The sequence below is a fragment of the Pantherophis guttatus genome, chromosome 1 (assembly GCF_059756535.1).
Source record: "Pantherophis guttatus breed Tessera chromosome 1, ASM5975653v1, whole genome shotgun sequence".
In the NCBI taxonomy this organism is placed as follows: Eukaryota; Metazoa; Chordata; class Lepidosauria; order Squamata; family Colubridae; genus Pantherophis; species Pantherophis guttatus.
This window is the reverse complement of record NC_142063.1, coordinates 337,196,088-337,209,007: the sequence shown is the minus strand read 5'-3', so window position 1 is coordinate 337,209,007 and position 12,920 is coordinate 337,196,088. Positions and strand designations below refer to the sequence as shown.

At 41.4% G+C, this 12,920-nt stretch overlaps 1 protein-coding gene across 10 annotated transcripts in view; it reads left to right on the top strand.

Moving 5' to 3' along the window:
- The window catches only part of SGSM2 (small G protein signaling modulator 2), a 136,057-nt gene that overhangs the window by 17,134 nt on the left and 106,003 nt on the right, over nucleotides 1-12,920 (top strand). For all 10 annotated transcript variants that reach the window (XM_087889609.1, XM_087889617.1, XM_060693193.2 and 7 more), the window contains exon 2: nucleotides 4,744-4,819. In XM_087889609.1, coding sequence (XP_087745735.1) covers nucleotides 4,744-4,819 — 76 coding nt within the window. The remainder of the gene's footprint in view (nucleotides 1-4,743; nucleotides 4,820-12,920) is intronic.

Below are 12,920 nucleotides of genomic sequence, written 5' to 3'. Positions count from 1 at the left end.
AATTACTCCTAACTTCAACAAGAGAAATCCAAACGATACAATTGGGACATTAACTATATATCTTCAAACTTCCAGGAGGAAGCCCCCCAACATCCAGGAAATAATATTTTGTTTCACTTTTTAAAAATAAATAAATAAAAATAAATGTATTTTCTATCTGGAATTTAAAGTTCTTCCATGAAAAATTGTCTAGAGCAGTGGTTTTCAATCATGGTACCTTTCAGACTGGCAGACTTCAGTGGGTGGGTTTCAAATTTTTTTACTACCGGTTCTGTGGGTGTGGCTTGGTGGGTGTGGCATGGCTTGGTGGGCGTGGCATGGGAAGGATACTGTAAAATCTCCATTCCCACCCCACACCAGGGTAAGGATACTGTAAAATCTCCATTCCCTCCCCAATCTAGGGAAAGGTTACTGCAAAATCCCCATTTCCTCCCGATCAGTTGGGACTCAGGAGGCAGAGAATAGATGGGGGCGGGGCCAGGCAGAATTTTTACTACCGGTTCTCTGAACTACTCAAAATTTCCACTACCGGTTCTCCAGAACTGGTCAGAACGTGCTGAAACCCACCTCTGGTGGACTTCAATTCCCAGAATTCCCCAGGCAGGATGGGGAATTCTGGGAATTGAAGTCCATCCATCTGAAAGTTGCCCAGGTTGAGAAACACTGAACTTTAGAGTGGTAGATTAGTTAAACCAATAACCAGAGCCAAACCTCAACAGCTTATTTACCTGATTTAAAGAGAATGGATTGGATGGCATTTTTTTTTCTTGAGCTTTTTCACAAACTCTGCAGCTGTAACAAATTGTGCTGTTCCAAAAGTCAAACTGAATGTTAATTTGCCACCTGCCCTGCCACTTAGCCCTCCCAAAAGCTTCTACATAATCTGGATTTGTAATTTCTCTTGAAGACAAATCCTTAGCTGTGTATGATTTTCAGCCGCTTAGACTGCATCAGGAAAGAGATTGATTTAATTTTCTTCTGTATTTCTCATTGCCAAGTGGCCTCGAAGCAATTTTGATCAGTATTGAACAATAAAATGTAACATAGAGGCTTGCCACAGATGTTACCATAGAGCAGTGTTTCTCAACCTTGGTAGCTTGAAGATGGAAGCTTGGAAGCTTGAAGACCCATCTTCAAGCTTCCAAGGTTGAGAAACACTGCCATAGAGTTTCTTTACATTGGCAGTTCAAGATGTGTGACCAACTCCAAGAATTCCCCAGCCAGCTATTCTGGCTTTTGAAGTTCATCTTAAAGCTGCCAAGGTAAACAAACTGTATAGGTAGACCTCGATTTACGACCACAATTGAGGCCAAAATTTCTGTTATTAGGTAAGACATTTGTTAAATGAGTTTTGCCTCATTTTGCGAACTTTCTTGTTAAGTGAAGCACTGCAGTCGATAAGTTAGTAACCTGGTCGTTAAGTGAATCTGGCTTTCCCCTTGACTTTGCTTGTCAAAAGGTTGCAGGAAAAGGTGATCACATGTGTGTAAAGTCTGTGACAATCCAAAATCAGGAAGTGTCCGGCAGCATCTTTCCCACCTAACAAATTTATGACAAGGCAGAAATCTTTGCAAGTTACAGCTGATTTGATTCAACAAATAAAAGTGCCTGAAGGCAATTGCCTGCGGGTGATGCTACTGGTTATCTAAGGATCCATGCACAGAGAATAAATGTGCAGTTAACCTATAAGGTAACAGATTTATTGTGAAGATAAATTCAGCAGGGCTAGCCAATACAAATACTATGAATATTATTACCAATCTCTACTGTTATTAAAAGATTAGGGGCAGTGTGGTTTTTTGTTGCACTTAAAAAATGGCAACACACAAATAGCACTTAGCAATAGCACTTAGATTTATATAGTTTTACAGTCTGTGCTCCGGAGGCTTTTCTTGAGCCTCCGGAAGGGCGAAAACGCCCTTCCCAGGCTCCAGAGGCCCTCTGGAGGCTGAAAATGGGCCCGTTTCCGGCCTTCCTGAACTTCTGGTAGGCCCGTTTTTCGCCCTCCCCGAGCCTCCGCACGTGCCCTGCACTTACCTGCATCCAAAACGGGCCGTGTGGGGACTCCTGGGAGGGGCGGGGCGGGGTGGGGTAGGTAGAGCCAGCCAGGAGTGGGATTTGGAGGTTCTCTGAACTGCACAGAATCTTAACTAGAGGTTTTCCCGAACCCCTGCGAACCCCCACCCCTACCTTAGTTTAACCATATCCCCCAGATCTCTCAAGGATGTTGTTTATAGGCTAATCTCATCTGCTAATGTTTCCTATTTCTTAAAAAGCAGCACTTCCACCTCCCGCTGTTTTCTGTGCATCAAAGCAATTTGTTTCTGGAAGGATACCTTTCCCTCCCTTTTGGATCGATAGAGTGTGGCAAGGAACCAATAGTCCAAGATTATCTTTGGCTGAGTGATTATTATTATTTCTTTGTTTATTTAAGTTGGCAAATGGCACAAGTGTTGCCGGCCGCCAAAGATAAGTTTGTTTGCTGTGGGATTTATTTCCTCTCAACCATAGGCTGTTTAAAGGACACTGCAACTGTTGTTAAGTTACTTTTGTCTCTGTAGCTCTAGAGCAGGGGTGTCCAACCCAATCATAAGACTGATGGATTTCGACTCCCAGAATTCCCCCGCCAGCATAGGAAAACTGCTGCATTCTTACAAGATTTGTTGTTTTGGCTTGATGTATTTTGAGTGTTGAGGCGAGAATGACTAAATCTTGGACATTTATTTATTAATATTTAGTTTTCTTATGTTGTCACCGGGCTATCAGCAGTGGTCTTCAAAACACTGAATGGGATGCAGCAGCAATTCCTTGGGTGAAAATATCTAATGAAAAATATAAATTGCTTTGCTAATTTCTAGCTTTTAGTCAGCCTTCCTGACTAATAGGTTACTCATGCTATTCTAGGTATTTTCCTCCCTTCTCTTAATGGACTAGCAATGTGGGCTGTGTGGTTTTTTTTTTTTTTTTTTTTCCAAATTGACTATTCCAAAGGTTTAAGGGCTCTTAATGATGTTTACTTTTTTGTGCCATTTGACATAGGCTCCTCCGCTTTGAACAAAGAGCCATTTGAATCAGGCCCGTAATTGCTGTTGCTATTTATATTTATTTATTGCGTCTTATTGTCCCTTCTGACCATATGGAACATCAGCTGTCCTCTGATCTATAAGCTGTCACCAGATATGGCTGTTATCTGGAAAATCCATGCAAGCTGCCACAAAGAAGAAGGGGTCAAGCTATTCTTCAAAGCACTTGAAGGCAGGACAAGAAGCAATGGAGGGACATTTAATCAAGGAGCGAACGACCAACCTAGAACTAAGGAGAAATTTCCTGACAGAACAATTCATCAGTGGAACAACTTGCCTCCAGAAGTTGTGAATTCTCCAACACTGGAAGTTTTTAAGAAGAGTTTGGATAACCATTTGTCTGAAATGGTATAGGGCTTCCTGCCGGAGCAGGGGACTGGACTAGAAGACCTCTAAGGTCCCTTCCAACTCTGTTATTCTATTAAGGACTGATATTAAGAAAACCTGGTGAATTGGAGCAGTATGTATGTGTTTGTGTGTGTGTGTGAGTGAGTGTCTATGTGTGTCTCTGTGGATAGACAATGCTGATAGGGCAGGTGATATTGAGCTAAAAAATAAGCAAGCTTTACTTATTTATATAACATCTTTATAACTTTTATAAATAACTCAAGGTTGAGAACATACCTCTTTCACCTTCCTATTTTCCACACAGCAACCCTATGAGGTGGGATGGATTCAGAAAGAGTGATAGGCCCAAAGTTATCCAGTTGGTTTTCATGACTTAGGTAAAACTAGAACTCTTATTTGCTGGTGATTGCCTCAAAGTCACCCAGCTGGCTTTTACGCCTAAAGGCGGGATTAGAAATTTCTATTTCCTGTTGAATGGCCCAAAGTCACCCAGCCAGCTTTCATGCCTAAAGCAGGATTAGAATTCTCTATTTCTTGGTGATTGGCCCAAATTCACCCAGCCTAAGGCAGAATTAGAACTCACAGCCTTCTGGTTTCTAATCTGGTGCCTTCACCACTAGACCAAACTGGCTTTTAGTATGTTACCTTCAATGTTAAGTCAAATTCTTGGCTTTCTGTGTGGGAGGTTGAAGAAGATTCCATTCCTAGCATCTCCGGTTAAAAGAATCTGGAGCAAATGATGACAAACCAAATCCTGCTGAAAATCCTAGCAAGTCATTGCCAGGAAGAGAGTGAATCATGGTACTTTGGGATGTTGTTTTTTTTTTTTTTAATGAAAAATGGACTAAAATATTTTTTACAAATAATATAGCTATAGTTGGAGATCCAGGTTGACATCTTCCTTTAGCCCATAGAAACAAATTGTGTTTGTGCCAATCTACCTCTTCCAACCAAACATACCTCACTGAGTTATTTTTTTATGTGGCTGCAGTGAAAGTTAATTTGTGTGTAAACAAACTGAGTTCCTTGAGGGAAGACAGGAATTAAACCACCCGTCTTTTATTAGATATTTTTGTGACCTGTACAAAATAGCGAGCCCATGTAAAATCAATAAATGCTTTATTCTGACTTTGCTGCTCTGGCATACTGATTGGAGAATTCTTGGAGTGAATCCACATACCTTATTTGGCCAAATTTGAAAAACACTTGTTTAGCCCTATGCGAAAATCCAGCATTGGTTTAACTCGGAGGGGCATTATGCCTATCAGTTTCAATTCCTATGAATAACCTTTTATATTCTTTTTATTTTCAGGTCAAGCAAATAATGGAAGAAGCCGTCACCAGGAAGTTTGTACATGAAGACAGCAGTCATATCATTGCCCTGTGCGGTAAGGGGTGAAGGGGGCACCTTTCGGCCCTGCCCTTGTGATTTTCCTGCTTTGTGAACATATTTTGCTATCAGTAGTATCTCAGTGGTATCACAAGATCCCAGAATAGAGCCAAAGAGATATGTTTGGAATCCTTGTCTAAGGTCCCCAGAAGACATTCACCCAACCTGCTTACCTGAATTTACTTATCATTTACTCCAGTGTTTCCCAGCCTTAGCATCTTTTAAGATATGTGAACTTCAACTCCCAGAATTCCCAAAACAGCCATGCTGGCTGGGAATTCTGGGAGTTGAAGTCCACCTATCTTAAACGTGCCACGGTTGGGAAACACTGATTTACTCAAACCAATTCTCTGGCATGAAAAGTGGACCACTCAGTGAACCACACGGGTTAAAATACGTTCGGCTAATTTGTGATTCATTGTGTTTTCACAATGTGAACAAGTACCAGTCAATGTAATGTAGTGGGCAAGAAAAGATGCTGAATTAAGACCAGATGACCCTCACAGTTTCAGAAGCTCCCTGTGGAAATTTTGGCTAGTCAATCTTTCTCAGCTTGACCTACTTACAGGGTTGTGGTTTTGGAAATAAAATGAAAATTATAACTCTTTGAGCTCTTGCAGTCAAGGCAAATTGATCTACCGTATTTTTCAGACTATAAGCCACACCTGACTATAAGATGCACCTAAATTTACAGGAGGAAAACAACAACAACAAAAAGTTTTGGCTTTTGTGCACCCCATTTTTGGCTCTTTTTTTGGGCCCTTTTTTCAGGCCTTTTCCAGCCCATTTTGGAGGCTTTTTTCAGCCTGTTTTCAGGGCTTTTTTCAGCCCATTTTCGAAGCATTTATCGGCCCATTTTGGAAGGTTTTTTCAGCCTGGTTTTTCAAAAAAAAAAATGGGCCCAAAAAAGCCTCAAGAATGGGCCAAAAAAAGGCCGAAAAAAGGCCCAAAAATGGGGTGTGCGGAGCCCAAAAAATGGCCGGCGGGTGGGTGGGGCTTTGGCAATATTCGGACTATAAGACACACAGACATCTTCACCCCCTGTTGGGAGACAAAAAAGTGTGTCTGATAGTCCGAAAAATATGGCAATAGTCACACATTTATCTACTTTGTCCCACTGTATCTTCTGAAATCTGGATGGGGATGATGGTTGGTTGTAGATCAGGGATAGGAGACTCAAATTTGTGTCACCCTGAGCCACGGAAGCTGACTTCACAACGTGGCGCCTGTCAGTTTCTCTCAGCCAGTTTTTCATTGGAAAAAATGAAATGCTGCGTATGCCACCTTGGGTTCCTACAGTGAAAAGCAAGCTACTAATCTAATAAATAAAAGAAACCATTTTATGCCACATTAGTAGGATGTCAGAATCTTCCTGTTATTGGATAGCTCAGACCAGAGTTGCCAACTACCATAGTAGAGCAGAGCCTTCTTATAAATCCAATATTTGACCTGGGGAATCTGCCTGATAAGACCATTTTTGCTGAAGACAGGACAAGATGCTCTAGAGCAGTGTTTTTCAACCTTGGTTACTTTAAGATGTGTGGACTTCATCTCCCAGAATTCCCCAGCCAGCATGCTGTCTAGGGAATTCTGGGAGTTGAAGTCCACCTGTCTTAAAATTGGCAAACAGTACTGTAAACAGCATTTCATTGTTTTTGTATTATATTTTAATATTTTGGGCTTTGATTAGAATTTTCATTTAAAATTTTAGCACTATACGGCATTCCATTTTGCTTTATTTTAGCTTCTCTGTAACTTCTGTGTTACTTTATCTCTCTGTAGTCGTCCTATGTAAACACTGCCATTTAACTCAACAAAATTTGGTAAATGAAGAACCGTATTGCATTCTCTTATCTAAGGGTTTGATCAATGTTTCATTTTACCTAAAATTTGCTTATCTATTTCTCTTTCTGAGACTAGTCAATTTACACAGCCAAGTCACAAAATCACAGAGTGATTTGCTTCCTTTTTTTTTTAATGAATGAAGCATTTGTATATTTTTGCTATAGTATTTTTCTTTCAACTGATAGTCTAACAAAAGAAAGGAAAAACAAAGGAAACACAAACAGCGTGTGTGGTATTTTTCTCTATCACTTTGGAATAATAACAAATGCAGCTGTTCAAAGACACAGTTGCTTAATCCAGACACAATGAGCATTTATTTTTATCTCATTCTGAACCATTCTTCCTTCTCCTCTCCTTTTTTTTCCAGTCAAAAAAATTGTTCACAGCTGTGAAATCAGAAACTGTCATGTCAGGGCTAAACTATCATCACTGTCAAATGCCCCAGTGATTTATTTGAAGTGTGGTTGGAGAGATCAAGCCAGCTTCTGAAATTAAAAAAAAAGTTTGTCCATCTTGGTTCTCTTCCATTGTAGTAAAAAGGAATTGTAATCTGCCAAACCATGGTTGGAAATGTGGAAGTGAACCTTGTTCCAAATGTTTTAAAGGAAAAAAAAAACAAAGTCCAGTTGCCTTTTGAAAAGCACCTTTGGAACAACCATGACTTGGATGATTGAGAATCTCCACAGACATGCAGAAGTGAAAATTTTGTGTTTGTATCTAGCGTTAGGGCTGCAAAACATTTGAACTGAATTGAACATCAACAAATTGGGGCAAAGCACAGGTTTTCTCTGCTAAGAAATGGAGATGAACACTACCTCCTAGAGCAGGGGTGTCAAACACAAGGCCTGCGGCCAGATCTCGCCTGCAGGGTGCTTAGATCTGGCCTGTGGGGCCACCCTGGAAACAGTGAGGGACTGGCCCGCAGTGTCTCTGCCAGTGAAAATGGAGCTCGGGAGTGTCCCTCAGAGCTCCGTTTTCGCTGGCAGACGGTTGCAGGAGGCCGTTGCAGCCAGAAACGGAGCTTGGGAGCATGTTTTTGCTGGCAGAGCACTAGGGCTGGCACAGGCGCTCCAACACAAGTGATGTTGAGCTGGCCATGGCTACCGTGGCAAAACCCACCCCAGCCCCCCAAGGTCAAATACAACCCTGATGCGGCCCTCAATGAAATCGAGTTTGACACCCTTGCCCTAGAATCACAAAAAAATTTACCTTTGCCTTTACTTATTAGGGACATGGTGGCTCAGTGGCTAAGACGCTGAGCTTGTCGATCGAAAGGTCGGCAGTTCAGCGGTTCGAATCCCTAGTGCCATGAAATGGGGTGAGCTTCCGTTACTTGTCCCAGCTTCTGCCAATCTAGCAGTTTGAAAGCAGGTAAAAAATGCAAGTAGAAAAATAGGGACCACCTTTGGTGGGAAGGTAACAGCTTTCCATGCGCCTTTGGTATTTAGTCATGCCGGCCACATGACCATAGAGATGTCTTCGGACAGTGCTGGCTCTTCGGCTTTGAAACGGAGATGAGCACCGCCCCCTAGAGTTGGGAACGACTAGCACATATGTGCGAGGGGAACCTTTACCTTTTACCTTATTGTTAATTTGGGGACGTCTACTTTTCCTCCTATATAAGCTCTCCAATGGCTGCTGATCACTATGTGATCCAGTATCTGATGAGGAGCACCATAGTCATATCTAGGGGAGATTCTCTGCACTATTTAAACAGAGAGTCTTGAACAGATGTCAGGTAAAGTGTGAATCCTATTCAAAGCTTTCCAGCATTTATGGGTAGCATCGAAACGTGCTAATTTTTGTGTTGAGTCAGTTATGTTTTTTCCAGAGTCTGGACATTCGGTAATCCAGTTTTCTTTCCACTGGGATTTTACATCAAAGTTACTTATGCATTTGCTGTGCAGATACCACTCGGTGTATAGAGAATTCTTCATTGGCCAAGTGTGATTGGACACACAAGGAATTTGTCTTGTGGTGTAATGTGGGTGTATCTAGGTGCACTCACAACAGCTCGCATGGCTGCGTTCTGGACCAACTGTAGTCTCCGAACACTTTTCAAGGGTAGCCCCATGTAGAGTGCGTTGCAAATACTGTACTGCTATTGTCATAGCTGCATCTCTGCTCTCCAAGCTTCATGAACTGATGGCCTGACATTAGCAACAGAGGTAGGAAGGGGAAGGATTGGAATGCAAGGAAGAAGTGGGGGATGGAAGCCCAGCTGCGCCTTGGGGGAAGCTTCAGCCAGCCAAAGTCAGCTATCTATATGTAGAGCTGGGAACCAAGAATTTGTTTCCTAAATAATATACAAGGACCTAATTGGACATTTGCAGATAACCAGGGGGAGGGGAGAAATCTTAGTTTATATTGTTTGCACGGGAAAACCTCAGATCCAACTTACTTTTGAAACCATTTAAGCTTCAGCAAAGTATATTCTTGGCAAAAACAAATGGCCAGGAGTCTTTCTTTGCTAGATGACTGAGTGGGACGGTTGAGAGTTATATTCTTGCGAATAAACTGAGAATTTTAGATGTCAAAACGCACCATAACAATTCACATTATCTTCTCCACAGATGGGCTTACCTGCAAGTATAAAGAGTAATACTGATTTTTAAAGTACCCGTACATCCCATATATTCTTGCGGATAAGCATCTGGGGATAAGCTGACTCTTATTAACCAAAATACCATGAAAAATGGATAATTCATGGATTACCCATGATTAAGGCAATTGTGAAAAGTAAAACACACTGAACATTTTGAAGGTCAGCCTATCTGTGGGTGGTGTGTTTTTCACAGTAGTTTGGTTAAAAATTCAAGAGTCGGTTAGTCTGCAGATGGACTCATATGCAAGCATATTCAGTAGTTACGGTTTTTTAAAAAAATACAAGCTAGGCATGAAACATATGAAGAGGCATCAGACAACTTATATGAACCATTGAATGGATGGACAGATGCAGTGGTGGGATCCTGCTGGTTTAACAACCGGTTTGGTGATTGTGCACTTTACGAAAACTTACCTTCTGTGTTACTGCTGGGAAGTAACACAGGTGAGGCGCAGCAATCTGCTCTGCCGTGCAAATCAGTTGATATAGGTCAGTAAAGTGCAGAGGTGGGCTGGCCAACCTAATCGTTGGAGTGAACCGGTTCGCTCCCAGCTGATAGTCGGATCTACCGGTTTGCCCCAGCCAATCTGAACTGGTAGAATCCCATCCCTGGATGGATGGATGGATGGATGGATGGATGGATGGACAGACAGACTACATTCCATCCATTTCTTTTTTGTCTCCTAGGAACCACGTAGATAGACCTTCTCCAAAATGAGCTCTTTCCAACCTGGTCTTTCAGCTCTCCCTTTCTCTTCTTCTCTTTCATTCCACCTTTCCCAGCATAAGACCTTCTCCAGGGAACCTAGGTCTTTGAATAATGTCTCCAAATCTATAAACCATAGTTATAGATTTTTGAAAAGAAATTTCAGTCTTTTAGGAGTTATGGAGCATGAGCATTGGCCACAAGAAAGAAAGCTGGTGACATCATGATCATAAAAAAAAACCCCCAATTTCCTAACAATAGACAGTATAAAAGATGTAGCTTTTTATTATATCTGAAACGGGTCGAAATAGAAATCTAAGAGGTGATCTCCACAGTATTATGCAAAGTTTGTGCCTCTGGGTCTTTCTTAACATGCTGAAACAGAGGAAAGCATCCTTGTGGTTTGAGACTGTTATTCTTAGATGTGCCCCCGTTTCACAAGATGAAAAGAATAGCATCACTTTAGAGAAGAGTCAGCAAAGCTGAAGGGCACCTGATTGGGAAAGGCTGAATAAGATTTGAGGGCTGACTGAAATGCCCTAGAGTCCAACAGGTAAACCTTTACATACATACATTCATACATATGTACATACATATATGTAAATGTTTCCCTGTTGTGTCCGACTCTAGGGGATGGTGCTTATCTCTATTTCTTGGCCGAGGGAACCAGCATTGTCCTAAAACAATTTCTGTGGTCATGTGGCCAGCATAGCTACGCTCCAAAAGTGCACGGAGCGTTGTAGTCTTCCCACCAAAGTGGTACCTATTTATCTACTTGCATTTGCATGTTTTCGAACTGCTGGGTGGGCAAGACTGGAGTAAATAACAGGAGCTCACCCTGTTGCGCAGAGTTCGAGTCTTGAACCCAGCATCTTTAACCGCTGAGCCATTACATTCCCTCTATCTATCTATCTATCTATCTATCTATCTATCTATCTATCTATCTATCTATCGTCTATTCATCCATCCATTCATCCATCCACTATATCTCTTAAGTGCCTTTTTTTTTGCTCTAATTCTCATTGCTAGTCATTCTTTTACACTTGACATCTCAGATTTCTGTAATTCAGCTTAGCCTAGCAAATCAGCAAAAATAGCAAATTGTACAGCCATTCAGTTTCATACTTAGAACAACTAGGCGAGGTGGGCCCACAGCTCATCTCAGGACGTCTCATGACTCAATGTGCGCTTTGCAATCTGTTTGAGCGGATCATTTCGCTTTGCTGTTATGTGGTGTTGAAAGTTATTAGATTTGATCGACACCTGCTGTTTTAAGCTAGTGGCTTTTTACTGACTCACCATTTTAAGGATGGAAAAAGAGAAAGAGAGAGATTCCTGCCTTCTTAGCCAGAGGGCTTGTGTTTTTTTAAAGTTGATAGCCAAAAAATGTTAGCTCTTTCGGCTGCATGTTGATACCCTGTTTCCCCTAAAATAAGACATCCCCTGATAATAAGCCCAATCAGGCTTTTGAACGCATGTGCTAAAATAAGCGCATCCCCTGCCATTTCTTCTGGTTAGGATTAGGGAGACAGAGCTGGAAATCAGGTAAAATGGCAAGAGGAGCCTCGTCTTGCTCCACGCACCCCAAAATAATAAGACATCCCTGAAAATAAGGCCAAGCACTTATTTCGGGGTTCAAAAAAATATAAGACGAGGTCTTATTTTTGGGGAAACATGGTAGTAAGAGGTCCTTCCCTGATAGGATAATTCAGAGTATTAAATATGCTTCCTGATTTTTGTTTGCTTGTTTCAATAATGGGCAACAAGGTAAGATTTTTGATTAGAGATTCTTAGTCATTATTGCCAGGGACTCTTTTGAGATGGACACATTCTTGGGAAAATATATTTAAATGCATAAAATAAAATACATAAATGCAGATGGTATTGCAGGAAGTCCTTGACTTATGACCACAATTTGGACCAGAATTTCTATTGTTAAACAAGGTGGCTGTTAAGGGAATGGTGCCTGATTTTTATGACCTTTTTCGCCAAACAAATCACTGCAGTCATTAAATGAATCATGTGATTGTTAAGCAAATCTAACTTTCCCCATTGACTTTGCTTGTCAGAAGCCGGCTGGCAAGGTCACAAATGTGATCCCATGATTGTTGTAAATACATGCCAGCTGTATAATACGCTAGCTTCTTATTTATTTTTAGGTAGGTGCCCGTAGAGGTGTCTGTCGGCACCATGTTAGTAATCCAGAGTTTAGGATGATGTCCAAATTCAACCACCAACCTCCCTTAAGGAATTTTTTGAATGCAGAGGCTACGACATCCAGCTTAACTTCCTGGATTTGTGTTTGGGGATTAGATTAGATCAGACAGAGATGTTTGTGCAAAGCTGTCTTTGGTTCACCCAGAGGGCAAATCTTTTAAACTCAGCTTTAGCAGTTCAACCTGCCACTCATCCCCTTTCCAAACCTACTCTGCTTTAGTAAGACCTGGAACGCTGGTCGCCATATTATAAAAAAGATGTAGAGAGTCTGGAAAGAGTGTAGAGAAGAGCTACAAAGATGATTAGGAGGCTGGAAGCTAAAACAGATGAAGAACAGTTGCTGGAATTGGGTATGTCTAGTCTAGTGAAAAGAAGGGCTGGGGTGACATGACAGCAGTGTTCCAATATCTAAGGAGCTGCCACAAAAAAGTGGGAGGGGGGGTGTTTGACAACCTATTCTCCAAAGCAACTGAAGGCAGGACGGGTAGTCTTCAACTTACAACCACAATTGAGCCCAAAATTTATTTGCTAAGCGAGGCATTTGTTAAAAGAATTTTGCCCCATTTTATGATATTTCTTGTCACATTTGTTAAGCGAATCCCTGCCGTTGTTAAGTTCGTGACACGGTTGTTAAATGAATCTGGCTTCCCCGTTGACTTTATTTTATTTTATTTTATTTATTTATTTATTTTATTAGATTTTTATACCGCCCTTCTCCTACTGGAC